This window comes from Anabrus simplex, chromosome 13 (assembly GCF_040414725.1).
Source record: "Anabrus simplex isolate iqAnaSimp1 chromosome 13, ASM4041472v1, whole genome shotgun sequence".
NCBI lineage: Eukaryota > Metazoa > Arthropoda > Insecta > Orthoptera > Tettigoniidae > Anabrus > Anabrus simplex.
Window position 1 is genome coordinate 14,295,819 of NC_090277.1, and position 15,950 is coordinate 14,311,768.

A 15,950-nucleotide genomic window follows, 5' to 3' on the forward strand; every position below is an offset into this window, starting at 1 on the left:
TCATACCATACTGATATTGAATTCCAGATCAGTTGTAAATTACTATAGCGAGTACGGCATATAACGAGAACTCTGATATAGCAACGATTTTTTTCTGTCCTTTCAAAATTCCTATATTAAACTGTGTATAGTCCTTCGGTTACAACGAGAGCCCTATCAGTGACGCACCTGTAATTACGAGCGATTAAGCGTGCGTGATTTTTTCCGTTACCGATATTTATGCACCCCAGCGATGATATTGCATGCGATCGATTACCTTCAGCATCGTTTCCTCGTTATGTGCACTAGCAAGTTCTCTCGCTGACATTCGAAGGCGATGTCGGAGTCGATTAGTAATACCCGTCGACTGCTGTTCCCTAAAGAAAATTTGAAATGAAAGAGAACATATTTTCGTAATAAATGTGTAAATAAATGGTTGTTAACTCGTTAAAAATTAAGGCGGACTAAATGACCGCTTAATTTTGAAGCTAAATACTGCAATTAAGTAAGAATGGGATACACCTCAAGATATGGCAGAGTGCTTAATTTTGATTTCGAAGGTTAGTTTATATTTTCTCGCGTCTAGTTAAATTTCGGAAAGGCTATTTAAATGTAAATTTTTAGCAAGGACGTTATCATTTCTCTACATGCGTTTGAAATATGTTTTCATGATACATATATGGTTAATTTAGGTGACGCCATTTGAAGAAGAGAACTGAAGTGTTTGCCACAGAAACCTCTGGAGTGATACCGTATTTCTCCTCCGAATCAAAGACTTTTTTTTCTCAGAATCTCATGCGAAAAATGCGAAAAATCAAGGGTTATCTTGCATTCGCGGCCTAACACTAAGTTGATGGATACCACTGGCAACTACCGCAGTAACCACGCTACTTCTTTTCACACGCGCACATAAGTCGTTGACAATAAACGACCGCCTTTTTACTATAGCTATTTGCTATAGCCAACATCGCTAGCCGCGACAACCTGCTGTACAGTGCCTGTGTGTAACGTCACTGGATCTCAGGAAATAGTGAAGAGAGTATGGCGTTCTATTAGCCTCTACAAAAACATTTCTCAAATCTGCAGAATGACATTAAAACATGCGAGCCTTCGAATTCTTAAAAAGGCCATGGCTACTCAGTGGCACAGTTATAACGCGTCTATTGTACTTGATGCTTAGTAAAATTAAGTCTTATAGACAGCAGGAATGTTTTCGTGATGGATAATCGTATTGTAAAGATACGGGGAAAAGTTATTACCGGCAAATTTTCAATGGGTTCTAGTCGATATTTTGATGCCAATTTTAAGTTAATGGTTATTAAACACTCGGAAATGTAGAATAACTGTGCAGCCGCAAGAAAATACGGCATAGGCCAAACTAAAGCCAATATTTGGCGTTAGCGTGAAGACAAAGAGCTAAAAAAATGCGTACTGCACAAAAAAAGCAACAAGGACGCTTTAAAGAAATCAAAGACGAAATTGTGAGGTATATGCATGAAAAACGCAAGGGCGGAATGGCCATACCATGGCGCAATAAACTCATTCGTTGACTTTCAACGTCCGCAATTAGGCCTATACATCGCTAGCCGATGAATTTGGCCGAACCCGGCAAGCGAGACGTGCGTGCAGCGGTAGCCAGTTATATCTAACACTGAGTAAAACTAACAGTTTTATAGACAGCAAGAATAATTTCCTGATGAATCATCGTAATGTAGAGACGCATGGAATATATTGCCGGCAAATTTTCAACGGGTTCTCTTCGGTGATATCGGCAAATTTTCAACGGGTTCTCTTCGGTGATATGATGCCGTTAATGGTCCTTAAACCTGCAGAAATAAAGAATAATTGTGCAGCCACAAAAAAACACAGCATGACGAAAGCCAACGTTCGGCATCTAAAAATAGTCTGAAATGCGCAGGCCTACTGTACAACAAAGGCATTTATATGATTTTACAAAGTACTTTTTGAGCCTTTATCAAATTTTTTGAAGGAAAAAGTGGGGTTCATCTTGGATTCGGAGAAATACAGTACTATATTTTTTTCAGAATGAAATTAAACATACACTTTCACGTAGTATCGGATTTCGAAAAATAACAATCAAGTAAGCCGTAGTGTGGATATCATCTGCGGAAACACAAGTTTTGAACAAACTGATTGCTGTTTCATACCGATTTTAATATGCATGGGAGTCTTTCCGACTTTTATACAAAAAATCGGATATAACGACAATCCGCTATAGCGAGTAAATTTTTCAACGTTATGAATTCTCGCTATAACAGACTTCTACTGTATGTGTATATATTTCAACAAGTGTCGTGGTATTTTGTTGAGTGTGAAGTGTAGTCACTGCATTATACTTCAAGTGTTCCCTTCCACACTTCCATCTTTCTGTATATTTCTTGATTTTTCAAATGTTTTTTACCTGGCTGCTATGTGCCTGAACAAATGCAAAGAGCCAGTCTTCATGGCAAAGTTCTGATCAGAGGGAAGTTAATGGATAGATTTTGTTTTCTTCTCAGAATTTGACTTACCTGTACGGTCCACTTGGTGATGGAGGAGTTGCCGTCAAAGCCTGGAGTGAATTGCAGCACCACAGAGAAGGCCTCGATGTTGGACACGGCCAGTTTCGTGGGAGGATCTGGCAATACGGGCTCGATACCCGACTGGATGGTGGCGACTCGTGGAGGACCAGCTCCCACTGCGGTCCAGGCAGACAGTTCAAACCGGTAGTGAGTCAGAGCCTACAACAAGGACATAACCTTCATCTTCACAGAAAACACCTCCAGGGCTTCTCGATGACACCCATCATAAAGAACATGAAGGATGGATACTGTGGCACTTCAAGGAGCAGGAAGATGCACGCGGTGGCTTGGAACAACAGCAACAGACTGCAGCTTGTACTCTGCACGGCTTTACTTCTAAATTGACAGTTTGTAAAACATTGTCTTACCAATGTGCCAGCGCTCTACCGCTACGAGGATGGCTGATGCAATATGACCACAGCACACAGCCCTCGTAAAATGTAATACTGTCCTCAGAAAAGCGAATGAATTATCAGTCAAAACAAATTCGCACAAACTTCAAAAAAAATGTATACACTTACTAACAGAATCTGACATTTAAATGAGAATAAATTATTAACCCATTCACCATTGCCCAATACAAGTTGAGATTTCATTTTGTGCATTTAATTGGAAAACATTTCGTATCTTCAGCCATGTTTGTGATATTCTATGAAACTAAAACTATTGTGATTGTGGATCTTTCCTCTACATACTTAGAAAGTTACAGGCTTGTTACATCAATACTTGAGGTATTAATTTTATAGTTCTATATCAGAAGTTTCTTCTTTCCTTTTTAGGTTGATTGCAAGAAAATGCCAACAGTAGATAAAAATTTGTGTTCAGACTGTACAATCTACACAGCCAGGCATTTCTGCTTGCCTTATGAAAGAAATCCATATAGAGTTTAATGTCAGCAATACCCATTTCCTCATTATGAATTAGATATGCTGGGGAGCTCTCACTATGAATTACGAGTGGAGTGCAGACAGATGCTGCTTGGCACATTTGCTTATCTTGTAATAAAGATAATATTACAAATAGTACAAGATTACAAAAATAAACATACAGCCCTAAAACCAGCTCATAATATTATACGAATGATATCCATCAATTATTTAGAATGGATCACTATCGCTTGTCAAGGCAAGTCAAGTGCTTCACAACATTTAGCAAGTGTTAGCGTTACGGGAATTACAACGTATTTTGCTCTAGGTGTACTAGGTAATCACCATGATATTGATTTTAGCTTTGGTGATAGGCTGTCAGACAGTTCATCTCCAAGACTCCATCCATAGACAATTAAAAATATGCTTAGTTAGCGGTTTGTGTTGTGTCAGGAAGTAGGTGTTAGGAAAGATGTGAGAACAATGTGTGCTGCCTGCAGAAATGTGCCCTTGTGCCTCAACCCCTGTCTCAAGGCATACCATACTGAACAGGAAACAATTCCAACAACTTTATGTTCAGTGTTTGCTAAATCATAATCTATAAGAATAAATTGACAATATGTCAAGTAAATGATATTACATAAGTCTTGGGACTAGTTTCAGCCACTTAGTGGCCATCTTCAGCCAAGTAAAAATTAAACAGATTATGCAATAACTAAAACATATGTATACCATACAAAGAGAATGTTGTAGGAATAATAATAACATTAAAATATATATAATAACAAAAAAATAAGGTTATGATCTTCTTATCATAATATGACATCTTTAAATTGACTTAGGACCCCAGGCAAAGACGTAAATCTCTAATGTCAGATGAAGAACAAGCACAAATTTATAGCTTATAAATCATAATCTCTCCGACTATCCGTGTTTACATTATTGTGAAGCGGAGTTCAACAAATTAGAGACTAAACAGTGCAGAAAGTAATTAGAGTACTATATCATGTTCAGCAGCTGTAGTTCCTCTACACCACTCCTCCTCCAACAGTCCAGATTTCTTTTGTTCGATTGTATCCTTCCATCTCAATCGTGGTCGTCCACGGCCTCTCCTTCCTTGCATTTGCATTTCCATCACCTCTTTTGGCATACTTTCATCACTCATTCGCTTTATGTGCCCAAACCATCTTAGTCGGCTCTTCTCTATTTTATCATTCATTTTTTCCACTCCAATTTCTTCCCGGATTTTCTCATTCCTTATTTTGTCTCTTCTACTCTTCTGTATCATACTCCTCAAGAACTTCATTTCAGCTGCCTGTATTTGACTCTCATCCTTCTTTGTCAGTGTCCAAGTTTTTGCTCCGTAAGTTGTTATGGGTACATAATACATCTTGTACATAGTATCCTTTGCTTCCATTGGCACATCTTTGTCCCATAACATGTTTCTTACACTATGATAGAAACAACTCCCAGCTTGAATCCTCATACTAATCTCAGCATCCAGTCGAGCATTCTCCATTAACTCATTCCCCAGGTATTTGAACGTCTCCACTATTTCCAGGGGCTTGTCTGCAAGTCTAATCTCACCTTTCCCTTCCCTCTCCCCTATAGTCATAACAAGAGTTTTACTTTTTTCTACACATATTTTCAATCCACATTCTTCGATCTTCCCATTCACCACATCCAACTGTTCTTGAACCTTCCTGTCGCCTTCTCCCCAAATCACAATATCATCTGCAAATAACATGTTCATTTCTCTTCCTCAATATGTTGTTTTTGCTGTTCTTATGATGTCATCCATTGCTATTGTAAACAGGATTGGTGATAGAACACTTCCCTGTCTCAGCCCACTAGTTATTTTGAACCAACTTGTCCTGCCAACTTGTGTTTGCACGCAACTACAACATTCCTTGTACACTGCCATGATCATTTTTATTAATCCCTGTCCAATTCCTTTTTGCACCAGACTGTCCCAAACTTTAGTCCTGGGGACACTGTCATATGCCTTTTCAATGTCAATTAATGTCATCACCATATCATTCCCATACTCCCATTGCTTTTCCATTAGTTGTCTCATAATCAAAATGGGCTCTATTGTTCACTGTCCACTTCTGAAACCAAACTGATTTTCCCGTATCTGATTTTCAGCTCTCAACCTTATCCTACTTTCCAGTATCCTCTCTATTATCTTAGCAAATCAGAGTAATTCCCCTGTAGTTCTTCAATACTTTCTTATCGCCTTTCTTGAAAATTGGGATGATTATTCCTTTTTGCCAATCCTCAGGTACCTCTTTATTCTCCCAGACAATCCTGAGAACTCGATATGTCCACTGCAGGCCATCAGCTCCAGCTGCCTTTATCATCTCCACTGAAATTTCATCTATTCCAGCAGTTTTTCAATTCATCTTTCTTACTGCCATTTCAATTTCATTGATTGTAATTTCTTTATCCATTTCTTCACCCACTAATTGCCTTTCGTGAATGACTGTCAGTAGTTCTCATGTTCAGCAACTTCTGAAAATACTCTCTCCATCTATTTCTTATTTCTTCTGGCTTTGTTAATATTATGCCACCTTCATCCTTCACAAATCTGGTGTTTACTTGATCTCTCTTTTTGTTTCTTAACATACCATACAATAATATCTATCAATTTCTGTGTGAATAAGGCCCAGCTTTTCCTCTTTCCTTCCTCCACTACTTCCTTGGCCAAATTCTTTGTCTCCACATATTTTTTTCTACTTTCTTCAGTCTTAAATGTTTTCCATGCTTTCCATGCCATTTTCTTTTCCTTCAATTTAATCTTTACTCTATCATTCCACAAATGTGTCTCTTTGTCTTTCACATTTCCTGATGTTCAACCACATACCTTCTCTGCACATCCAACCAGTGCTTCCTTAAATCTTTTCCATTCATATTCAACATTCCCCATCTCTGTCCTGGGTACCAAAGGTATTATTTCCCTTTGAGATTCTTCTTGTATGCTTTTCTCGTTTAACTTCCATACTTTAATTCTTTTCTCTCTTCTTAGTGGGGTTTTCTCAATCTTTCACACTTCCAATTTTCCTATCACAACTCTATGATCTCCACCAAAGTCTACTTCAGGCATGGCTGTAACATCTAAAAGGTTCTTGCGGTGTTCCCTCTCTATGATTATATAAATGAATCATGGTAAAGTGTCATTTTCTGTACTCTTTTGAGTACGGAAAGAAAGCAATTAGATCACAGTATGCAACAAAATATGGAATGCAATTTCTATATTCAGAGACCTGGTGTATCACAACACAAAGTACTGCTGGCAATTTCTTGCAACCAAACCTAAAAACTAGACGACACACATCAAACTCACCGTGAGAGGCTGCACCATAACGCTCGTGGTGTCCGACGAGAAGTTGAGAGTCTTTGCGCTTTCAGGGCTGTCCTTCTCCATGTAAGTGAGCTGATAACCAGTCAGAATCCCGTTGGTCTGTTTGGGGGCAGTCCACAACACCTTCACGGCTCGGTCGCTCACCTCGTCGAACTGAAGGCTGCCAACTTCGTCAGGAACTGCAACAGGCACACACTAACTTATATTCAGTTTCCACATAAAGGTGAGGTCCCTATTACCAGTGTAAACACACATTATGAGAATGAAAAGCAAGATACAGCCAGACAATACCTCCACCTTACTGTCCACAGAAAGAGACCAAGGGGAAGGCCAAGGGAACGCTGGATATACACAGCGAAATCAGATGTGGAGGGGAGAGGTCTCAAAGGGGAAGATGTCCTGGAACAGAAGATGTACGCAGACAGGAAGAGATGGAGAAGGCTTCTTCACCACACAGCCGGGAAACTGGAGTCAGAAAATGATGATGATGACGCACAGCACTGGATATGTTTTGTGAACCATGAAGTTTGAACGTGTTATATGTTAGACAAGAGTGGCATGCTGTCTTTAGTCCACCAACTGTAGCACTTTAAGTGCAACTTTCTGTCATCTAAATTCTTTTCATTCTGTACAATCGGAGAGTTAATGAGCTAAAAGAGTCAGAGAAGTGTTACCTGTGGATTAGGGAAGAGATGTTTTAGGCAGACGGACAAGATGTTGTCACTGCAAGGATAACATGGAAGCAAATACATTTTGTTGAACGTGGGCACTAACACAAAAAAGGGAAAATCGAGAGTGGCACAAAGAGTGACAGACAGTGAGTGATGTACATTGACCAAAATTACAGAGCTGCATAGCAGAACTGCTGCGAAGGACGTCTTGATTCAAGCCAAGTCCCTGACGTGGAAATGGGCAAGACACATCATGAGAAGTCCAGATTACAGACGGAGCAAGATAATAACAGAAAGGATATCCCTGGATAAAATGAAACGAAGGAGAAGGCAGAGAAGAAGATGCATGCCAGAGACAGAGTTCAGTGGAAACTACTGGGAGAGGCGTTCATCCAGCCGTTATGTGGTGGGGGAGGAGTGGGCGGACAAACGCTGACGTCGTCCTGATAAAATAAGCATGTACAGACGCCTTAATGTAGGAAAGTGTCTAGGGAGGGGATCCGTTACGGCGAAGCAGAGATATGTACTGTCATTTAGAAATAAAGTAGACCTCTCAATCTCAGCCAAGTACTGAAATGCGATGGAATAACATAATACAAAGTCAAATATGCCAGAAATCATAATATTTGGAATTCATCAGGAGTTTCTTGTTACAAATGTTTCAATTTTTCATTGGTAACAGGCATACAACTTCTGACCTACTTAATCCGGCATGAGGCACGCTCGGTATTGTAATATATGAGCTAATCGCAGCATACAAGCATGATATAAAAGTTAAAGTACAAAAGCAACTTTAATTTCCTATTTACTGGTTTCTGAGGCAACTCTCTCCCCTGTAAGTGAACTGCACTACACTCTCCTCCACTACGTGATATACTGAGCACAGTCGCTCCAAGACCGGCGCTGTTCACTTCTTTTAGTAATTTCAGACCTCAACTCGTAATCGGAGTTAAGCAATACGGGTCGAAAATCAGCATACATGGGCGACTGCTACATTTCACGAGAGCTGAATAGCTCTTGCAAACATCAACACATGCAATCAGTGTAAGCGATCCGACTACATTACACCATAGCTGTGCGAGAATAACATTCGCAGCTAAGCCAGTCTGTCCACTGAGAACTGCAAACTTAAATCAACGAGAAAAATAACTCTCTCTCTAATTAAATTACGGTAGCATGCGCGCTGAGTAGGTTTGGAATAGTTGGAACAAATTTTTCCACTAAATAAAAGTTGTTTATTATTCTTCCTATGGTCCCGCCCTACTACTGATATGTCACGGTTTCTATTCTTATTCAGGGCTTCAAATAGGGATTCGCCTTCTTCTCTTGTTCTCTTACCCTCTCGATTTATTCTTATTTAAAAGTTCTGGGAAACACCAACTGCCACTTTTTGTAAATCTATTACACAGCTGCCATTGTCCACTTCAGAAGTTTAGCACAATAAAAAATCACTTGACGATGTTGACTTTTTAAAACAATCGTACACAAAACAGGAGGCATTGTGAAACAACTTCACACAAACACTTCACTATCGTATCTCAAACCAAACAGTTAAGAGAACACGAAGGAAATCAATGCCAATACTCCATTAGTCATTCATTTTCGTAACCTTAACTACGGTGGTTACACAAAACAAGTACTAAAGCACAATAAAGGAGGGAAGTAAGAGCAACTACACACTATCAAAAAACACTATACACTCAGAGAAACATCAGCTGGCCTATGCGGATCTCAGACAACAAAAACATAATACGAAATATCAGTAGGGCCAACTAGTGGACAATGAATCAGGAAACTGGAAGGAACTACGACCTTGTGAGGGCATGGATATGGCTCAGGTTGCAGATTCTGAAATAATTCGTCGTGATCCTTAAATTTGAAAAATATTATTTACAAGTGAAAATTTTACAAATACATTCCGAACAAAATCCACCAATTTACAACTTACGAACTATACGCTCCGTGATACACATATCTTGAAGGTTCTTTGATAATGGGCTTCACTACGAGTTTCAAACTTCAAACCAACTATACAAGTAGTTACAAATCCAGTAGTACAATGCAAGCTAGTAGGTTAAAAGCAACGTAAGAACAATTACAATTTACAGTGAAGTGAATGTACTCTCCTAAACTCTAGCGTACATCAAGTGATACAGAACTACCAGAGGCAAACCCCAAGGTAAACGTATTAAATTACAATCTCCACATTTAGTGAAATAAGAAATGAGAATGCCTCAAAAACAAACAGGGAACCCCAGCAGAAAAGTTAAGGCGTCGTAAATAATTAATTTGGCGAATCTACGGAAATTTTAACCGGAACGGAAAGTAAGAGTGCTTACCCAAAGGTGCGCCATCCCGGAAGCGAGGCGTCGCACACGGCGCAGACCAACACAGACTAAAGGCAGATCAGGCCAAGACAAGACCAAATAATCATGATCGCTGCCTCGCTTACTATATATAGGAAAACTCTGGCTTGGAGTAGCCAATCAGAATGTATGAGTCCACCCATCCCCTCCTAGGTTCACCAATCACAATTCCTACTCCCGTCGCGAACTTTAACTAACATTCTCGAAGACACACGTTCGCGAATCTTCCATTTCCAGAATAGTAAGAAAATTCCTTCTAGAAAACATAACCCACAAAAGACACACACCCTGTTCAAACAATTTTCTAGATACTTCCAGTAAGTACAGAATAGAAATCTACCATTTACAATTACACAGTACAGGTTAGGTCATTACAAATAAAATGTTATATTATACTTTACAAATAAAGTCTTCAAAAACACTTTCTACTTCCACAATATTGTTCACCTGTGACAATTTTCGTAGGAGTAGCTTGTTCACGGCTGGAGGAGAGAATATACTTGCGCATGTGCAAGCTAGATACCTTCCTATGTTGAGGCCTCTGGACTAGCTGTATTTGTCTCATAGTCCAAGTGAGTCGCTGCCTCTGCTCACACTGACCTGTGTTCCTGTATAACCTAGAACCTCATCCATCAATAAACTATTCATTAAAGTGTCACTCACCGTCCTCCATGGTAGAGACGGGGACAGCCTCGCTTCGCTTGCCGTCTCCTGGGTCGGTGAAGCACAGCACTGTGATGTTGTACTCGGTGAACTTGTCGAGTCCAGTGATGACGGCACTCTGCTCGGCCAGAGGGTCCAGAAGGCTGGGGGGCACCGTACGAGCCAGTGCCTCCTTACCGCCAGCATCCGGGTCACCTGAAACAACACAACAGGCTCGGCTAATTGCTCCTATATTATTTCTTATGAGCCCCTGAAAAGCCTGCACCTGTTTCCCATTCTATCCAGGCTTTATGTATTTATTGCACAGCACAACAACAGATAATAATTATACATTTAATATTTACATTAGAAATGATTAATTACTCTAAAAATTGTTGTTCAAAACATATTACACAATACAAACTTGATCACAAATTCACATCTAGCGACTACAAGCAGGTTAGAGCTGACGGCATCGCATCAATGAGGTCTTGGAATAGCAAGGCCATACCCAGGGGGAGGTGAAGGGGATTCAAACCCCCTCCAAAATAAAATTTAAACAGCCTACAATAAATTATAAATATTATAAAAACAAGCATTTGCAAAATAAACAAGTGAATTTAACCTATAAAATGTGCGCCATCTTTAAATCTTTCTCTATGAACATAGTTAACAAATCTACTGAAAACATAATTGGAAATTTTATTTTTGGTGAGATATACGGATTGTTTTCTTTCTTATGTTCCTAATACACTCCGCACCATACAAATTGATTTCAATAAACAAATAGAAATACTGTATATTCATGTTATCAAAACACTAGAAGATTTTTCAAAAAACTCTAAATATTTTTAACTAGCTGATATACCCATGCTTCGCTACGGAATTCAAAATTGTATACAGAATTCTAGGTTAGGTAGTGTACACGTTGTGAGCAGGATTGTATTAAATTGCATAGCTCTTAACATTACCCTAGAAACGCGACAAAGTCACCAAACGTCTTTTTTTTATGTGAAGACTGGGTTAGAGAATTTTAATTGTAATGGTAAGCCCACTTGCCTACCCTAAGTCACAATCAGGTCGGGGATTTTTCACTATAATAGCAGATATTCACTCTCCACCGGCCTTTTTACATCCTCAGAAAGACTGTCTTAGTGGTTTTCCCAACTGAAATGAACATAGGTCATTACAATGACGCCAGTAGGAATGGAGCAATTCATACGAAATGATCAAATGAAAAACCACACATTTTCTCACTTTTAATGTACAGTACTATCCTGCTGATCAAACAGTCCAAAGTTCCAGAGCTGGAATGACCAAGCCGCAGAGAGCCGTGATCCGTGAACGCTCTTTGGTTTTATTGGCGGGGGGAGGGGGTTGTTGTTCGAATAGTGGAGAGTCCCAGAGCAAAAACTATGCCCTTTTAATAATCTGTCTCCTAGGAGTACCCGATGATTCGGAAAATTTTAATTCACTACACTGGCGGTGGAAAAAAGTATCTGACTTGGAGGCAATTTTTTCTTCCAAATCAGAGGAGAAACCCCTTCTTCACTACTAATTTGGAATAAAATGAATGTAGAATTTAATGAAAGTGAACAGGAAGAAGCTTTTCTTAAGAAATGGCTTTTTTCAGGGTTGAAGTTTGAGTAATTTAATGAATTGTGGTGCTATAATTTGGAATAGGCCTAAATTGTAATTCCCAGACCACTACTACTAAGTGAGCCTTTGTCTTAAGCGTGCACACTGCTCATTCAAAACAGTGCGTCAGAGTAGGGATCGAATAGCTGGAATACTATGATGCACCAGTGTGTTACGTACCAGCAGTATCAGAAAATGTATGAACCAGAGGAACGGAATGCTATTTCCCGCCAATATTCAGTCAGGCTGTTATACTCAGCACGCAGCAGTAATCCCATTTATCGGAGTTGAGTGCCAGCATAAGAAACAAAGAACATCACAACAAACAATGGTCAATGTCAGTTATTGTTGATCAATGTGTTGCGCTTTCGATATTGTAGACCTTCACATTTAGTTTTTTTCGACTCTGAAATACCACACTTATCATAGTCGGTACGGTAAAACTGAATAAAACATAAATGATCAGAAATTGTATTCTCTATCATTTTCGTTATGTAGTACTTTTCGATAGGACCAATAACATACGTATTTAAAAATTACATTTTATGCAGCTTCCCCTAAACTACAATTTCATCAAGGGTGAATAAAAAAGTTTCTTATTCCCCGACTATATACCAATTTTCATTAAATTCCGTTAACCCATTTCCTCGTGGCTCAGCGTTGATATGGACTTAAGAACAAAATACAAATTCATGAATATCTGTGTTATCATAGCCAGTACAGTAAAAATATATAAGACTTAAATGATCAGAAAATTTAATTCTATATAACTTTAGTTATGTAGTATTTATCAATAGAACCATTAATAACATAGAATTAAATTTTAGGCCTTCCCCTAAACTACCATTTCACTCAGGGTGAATAAAATGATTTATATGCTGGATTGTAGAGGCTCTTCCCCCAACTTTACGTACCAATTTTCATTAAATTCTCTTCAGCCGTTTTCTCGTGACGTGTGTGACATACATACATACATACATACATACATACATACATACATACATACATACATACATACGTATACACCGATAGACAGACAGAAATTACGGAAAAGTAAAAAGTGCATTTCCTTATTACTGTGACATGAGTGATACAGAAATACCACTCTTTACAAATTCTGAGCAATGTACAGACAAAACTCTTATTATATATATATATAGATATTTACAGGGAAACATACTGTTACTTCCATTTTTAAACAAATCTTTGTGTTGCACTGCACGCACATGTTAAAGTGTGTTCTGTCCGCCAGACCGCTATGAATTTACCTTTCCACTTCACCCGTTGAGCTGTAAAAGAGACCGCTCTAAAACTAAAATTTTTATTTCTGTAAAATCTACTTGAAAATAAAAAATATTCCTTACTACAGGTTTGTTTCTGGAACACTCCCACCCTGGGTGCTGGCCTTGGTCTGTGATACTTCCATCACAAGGTGTTCTACAATCTGCTCTTGAGCTTCACGGTCACAACCAGAGGAGGTGCACAGCCCCCTTGTATACACGGAAACATTGCAGCCGGCGTGGCCTCTCTTGAGTCACATACACATCAGAAAAATGAATACAGATGGCAAAAGCGAGGAATTCAGGACAGGGTTCCTTCCCTGTATGTCCTGTGTTCCTAGTTTTTAGCCCTCTGTATTCTTCTTTTTCTTCCATTTATTCCTTTTTCTTGTGCATATCTGGCTTTCTTTTTATCCCAATCTCCCGACAGCAAGACTGAAGGCATCTCAGTCAATGCCGACGTCCACCTTCCTGATAAAGCCCAGAAGCAGAAATGAACAAGTCACTTTGGCTGATGAGGACAGACATGGAGATTGTCCTTGACCAGTCATATTCAGTCAAGCCAGCAGTGATAGGATTCTCAGAAAACGTGACATAGTGATAGCGAAACTCCAAAAGCCAATGGCGGTGCCAGAATGAAGCATAGAAGACAGAACATGTTTCCCAATGCTTTCCTCACTGGATCAGAAAGTGCTCCACTCAGCACACTATCACAGACATCAACAAGACGTACCTCTCCAGGCTTGCAGTTTGTATCCCTGGTTGATGCCATTAATCTTTTGTGGATCCGGCGGCCTCCACCACACTTGGATGGCAGTCGAGTTGACAGGGACGGCTCGTACTTCAGTCGGTGGAGCTTCGGGAACTACAACATAAAATACAAACATCACTCCAGTTCCTATTTGTTTTTTCTTTACAACTTGTTTTACGTTGCACGGACACAGATAGGTCTTATAGCGACCATGGAATAGGAAAGGCCTAGGACTGGGAAGGAAGCAGCCGTGGCCTTCATTAAGGTACAGTCACAAGTGCCTGGCATGAAATTGGGAAACCACGGAAAACTATCTTCAGGATTGTCGACAGTGGGGTTCGAACCCACTATCTCCCGAATGCTGGATACTGGCACTCCAGTTCCTAGGTCCAACAGCAGAATATTAAATATTAATACACATCTAGAAAAGAACCATGTAAATAAGCCCACAATACAATTCTACTTTTATTATTTGCAATAATAATAAATAATAAGAAGAAGAAGAATACTGTAATATAATAATATTTTAAAACTTTTTTCTTTGCTACTGGTTTAATGTCACACTAAGACATTGGTGGGTTTCGGCAACGCAAGCATGGGAAAGTAGGAAGTAGCTGTGGTCTTAAGGTACCTGGAATGAGAATGGGAAATCATGGATAATATTCTTCAGGGGAGCCAACAGTGGAATAATATAATAATGTTATTGTCTTTATGTTCCACTAACTACTTTTGCGGTTTTCGTAGACGCCGAGGTACCAGAATTTAGTCTCGCAGGAGTTCTATTACGTGCCAGTAAATCTACCAGCATGAGGCTGACATATCTGAGCACGTTCACATGAGCCAAGATCAAACCTGCCGACTTGGGGTCAGAAGGCTAGTGCCACTCAGCCCGGCTCAGTGGGATTCAAACCCACCATCTTCCAAATGCAAACTCACAGCTACACGACCCTAATGGCATGGCCAACTCACTCAGTCAGAACAAGAAATCTGTTAGGAATGTGAGGGTATTCCAGGGATTTTTCGATGATACAGACCACTATCTGATCTGTAGTGAACTAAGTATCTTTAGGCCTAGGCAGAAAAACTTCAGGACGAGGCAATTACATAGATAAGTAAAAAGTTCCGAACAGTGGACAATAAGCAGGTTTGTAGTGGAAACACCAAGGGAATACCTAGGAACAACTGTGTGTAAAGATGAGAAAAAGCGAACATATTGGTGGAATGATGAAGGGAGAGCAGCTTGTAAATGTAAAAAGAATGCTTATCAGAAATGGCTCCAAACAAGGGCTGATGCAGACAGGGAATTGTACGTAGATGAAAGAAACAGAGCGAAATATATAATTGTGGAATCCAAAAAGAAGTCGTGGGAAGATTTTGGTAATAACCTGGAAAGGCTAGATCAAGCAGCAGGGAAAACTTTCTGGACAGTAATAAAGAATCTTAGGAAGGGAGGGAAAAAAGAAATGAATAGTATTTTGGGTAAATCAGGTGAACTCATAATAGATCCCAGGGAATCATTGGACAGGTGGAAGGAACATCTTGAAAATCTTCTCAACGTAAGAGGAAATCTTCCTGGTGACGTCGCAAACAACCAAGCTCGTGAAGAGGGGGAGAATAATGTTGGTGAAACTACACTTCAGAAAGTAGAAAGGATGGTAAATAAACTCCACTGTCATAAAGCAGCAGAAATAGATGAAATTAGACCTGAAATGGTAAAGTATAGTGGGAAGCCAGGGATGAAATGGCTTCATCGAGTAATAAGATTAGCATGCAGGGTTAGTATGGTATCTTCTGATTGAACAGGCAGTTAA

The 15,950-nt window shown here is 39.5% G+C and overlaps 1 protein-coding gene across 2 annotated transcripts in view; it reads right to left on the reverse strand.

Annotated features, from left to right (window-relative positions):
* Positions 1 to 15,950, reverse strand: part of sdk (sidekick cell adhesion molecule) — a 608,204-nt gene that overhangs the window by 81,263 nt on the left and 510,991 nt on the right. For both annotated transcript variants that reach the window (XM_067157341.2, XM_067157340.2), the window contains exons 16-19: positions 14,122 to 14,253; positions 10,492 to 10,686; positions 6,774 to 6,970; positions 2,511 to 2,720 (exon numbers count right to left, since the gene is read on the reverse strand). In XM_067157341.2, the coding sequence (XP_067013442.2) occupies positions 2,511 to 2,720; positions 6,774 to 6,970; positions 10,492 to 10,686; positions 14,122 to 14,253 (734 nt within the window). The remainder of the gene's footprint in view (positions 1 to 2,510; positions 2,721 to 6,773; positions 6,971 to 10,491; positions 10,687 to 14,121; positions 14,254 to 15,950) is intronic.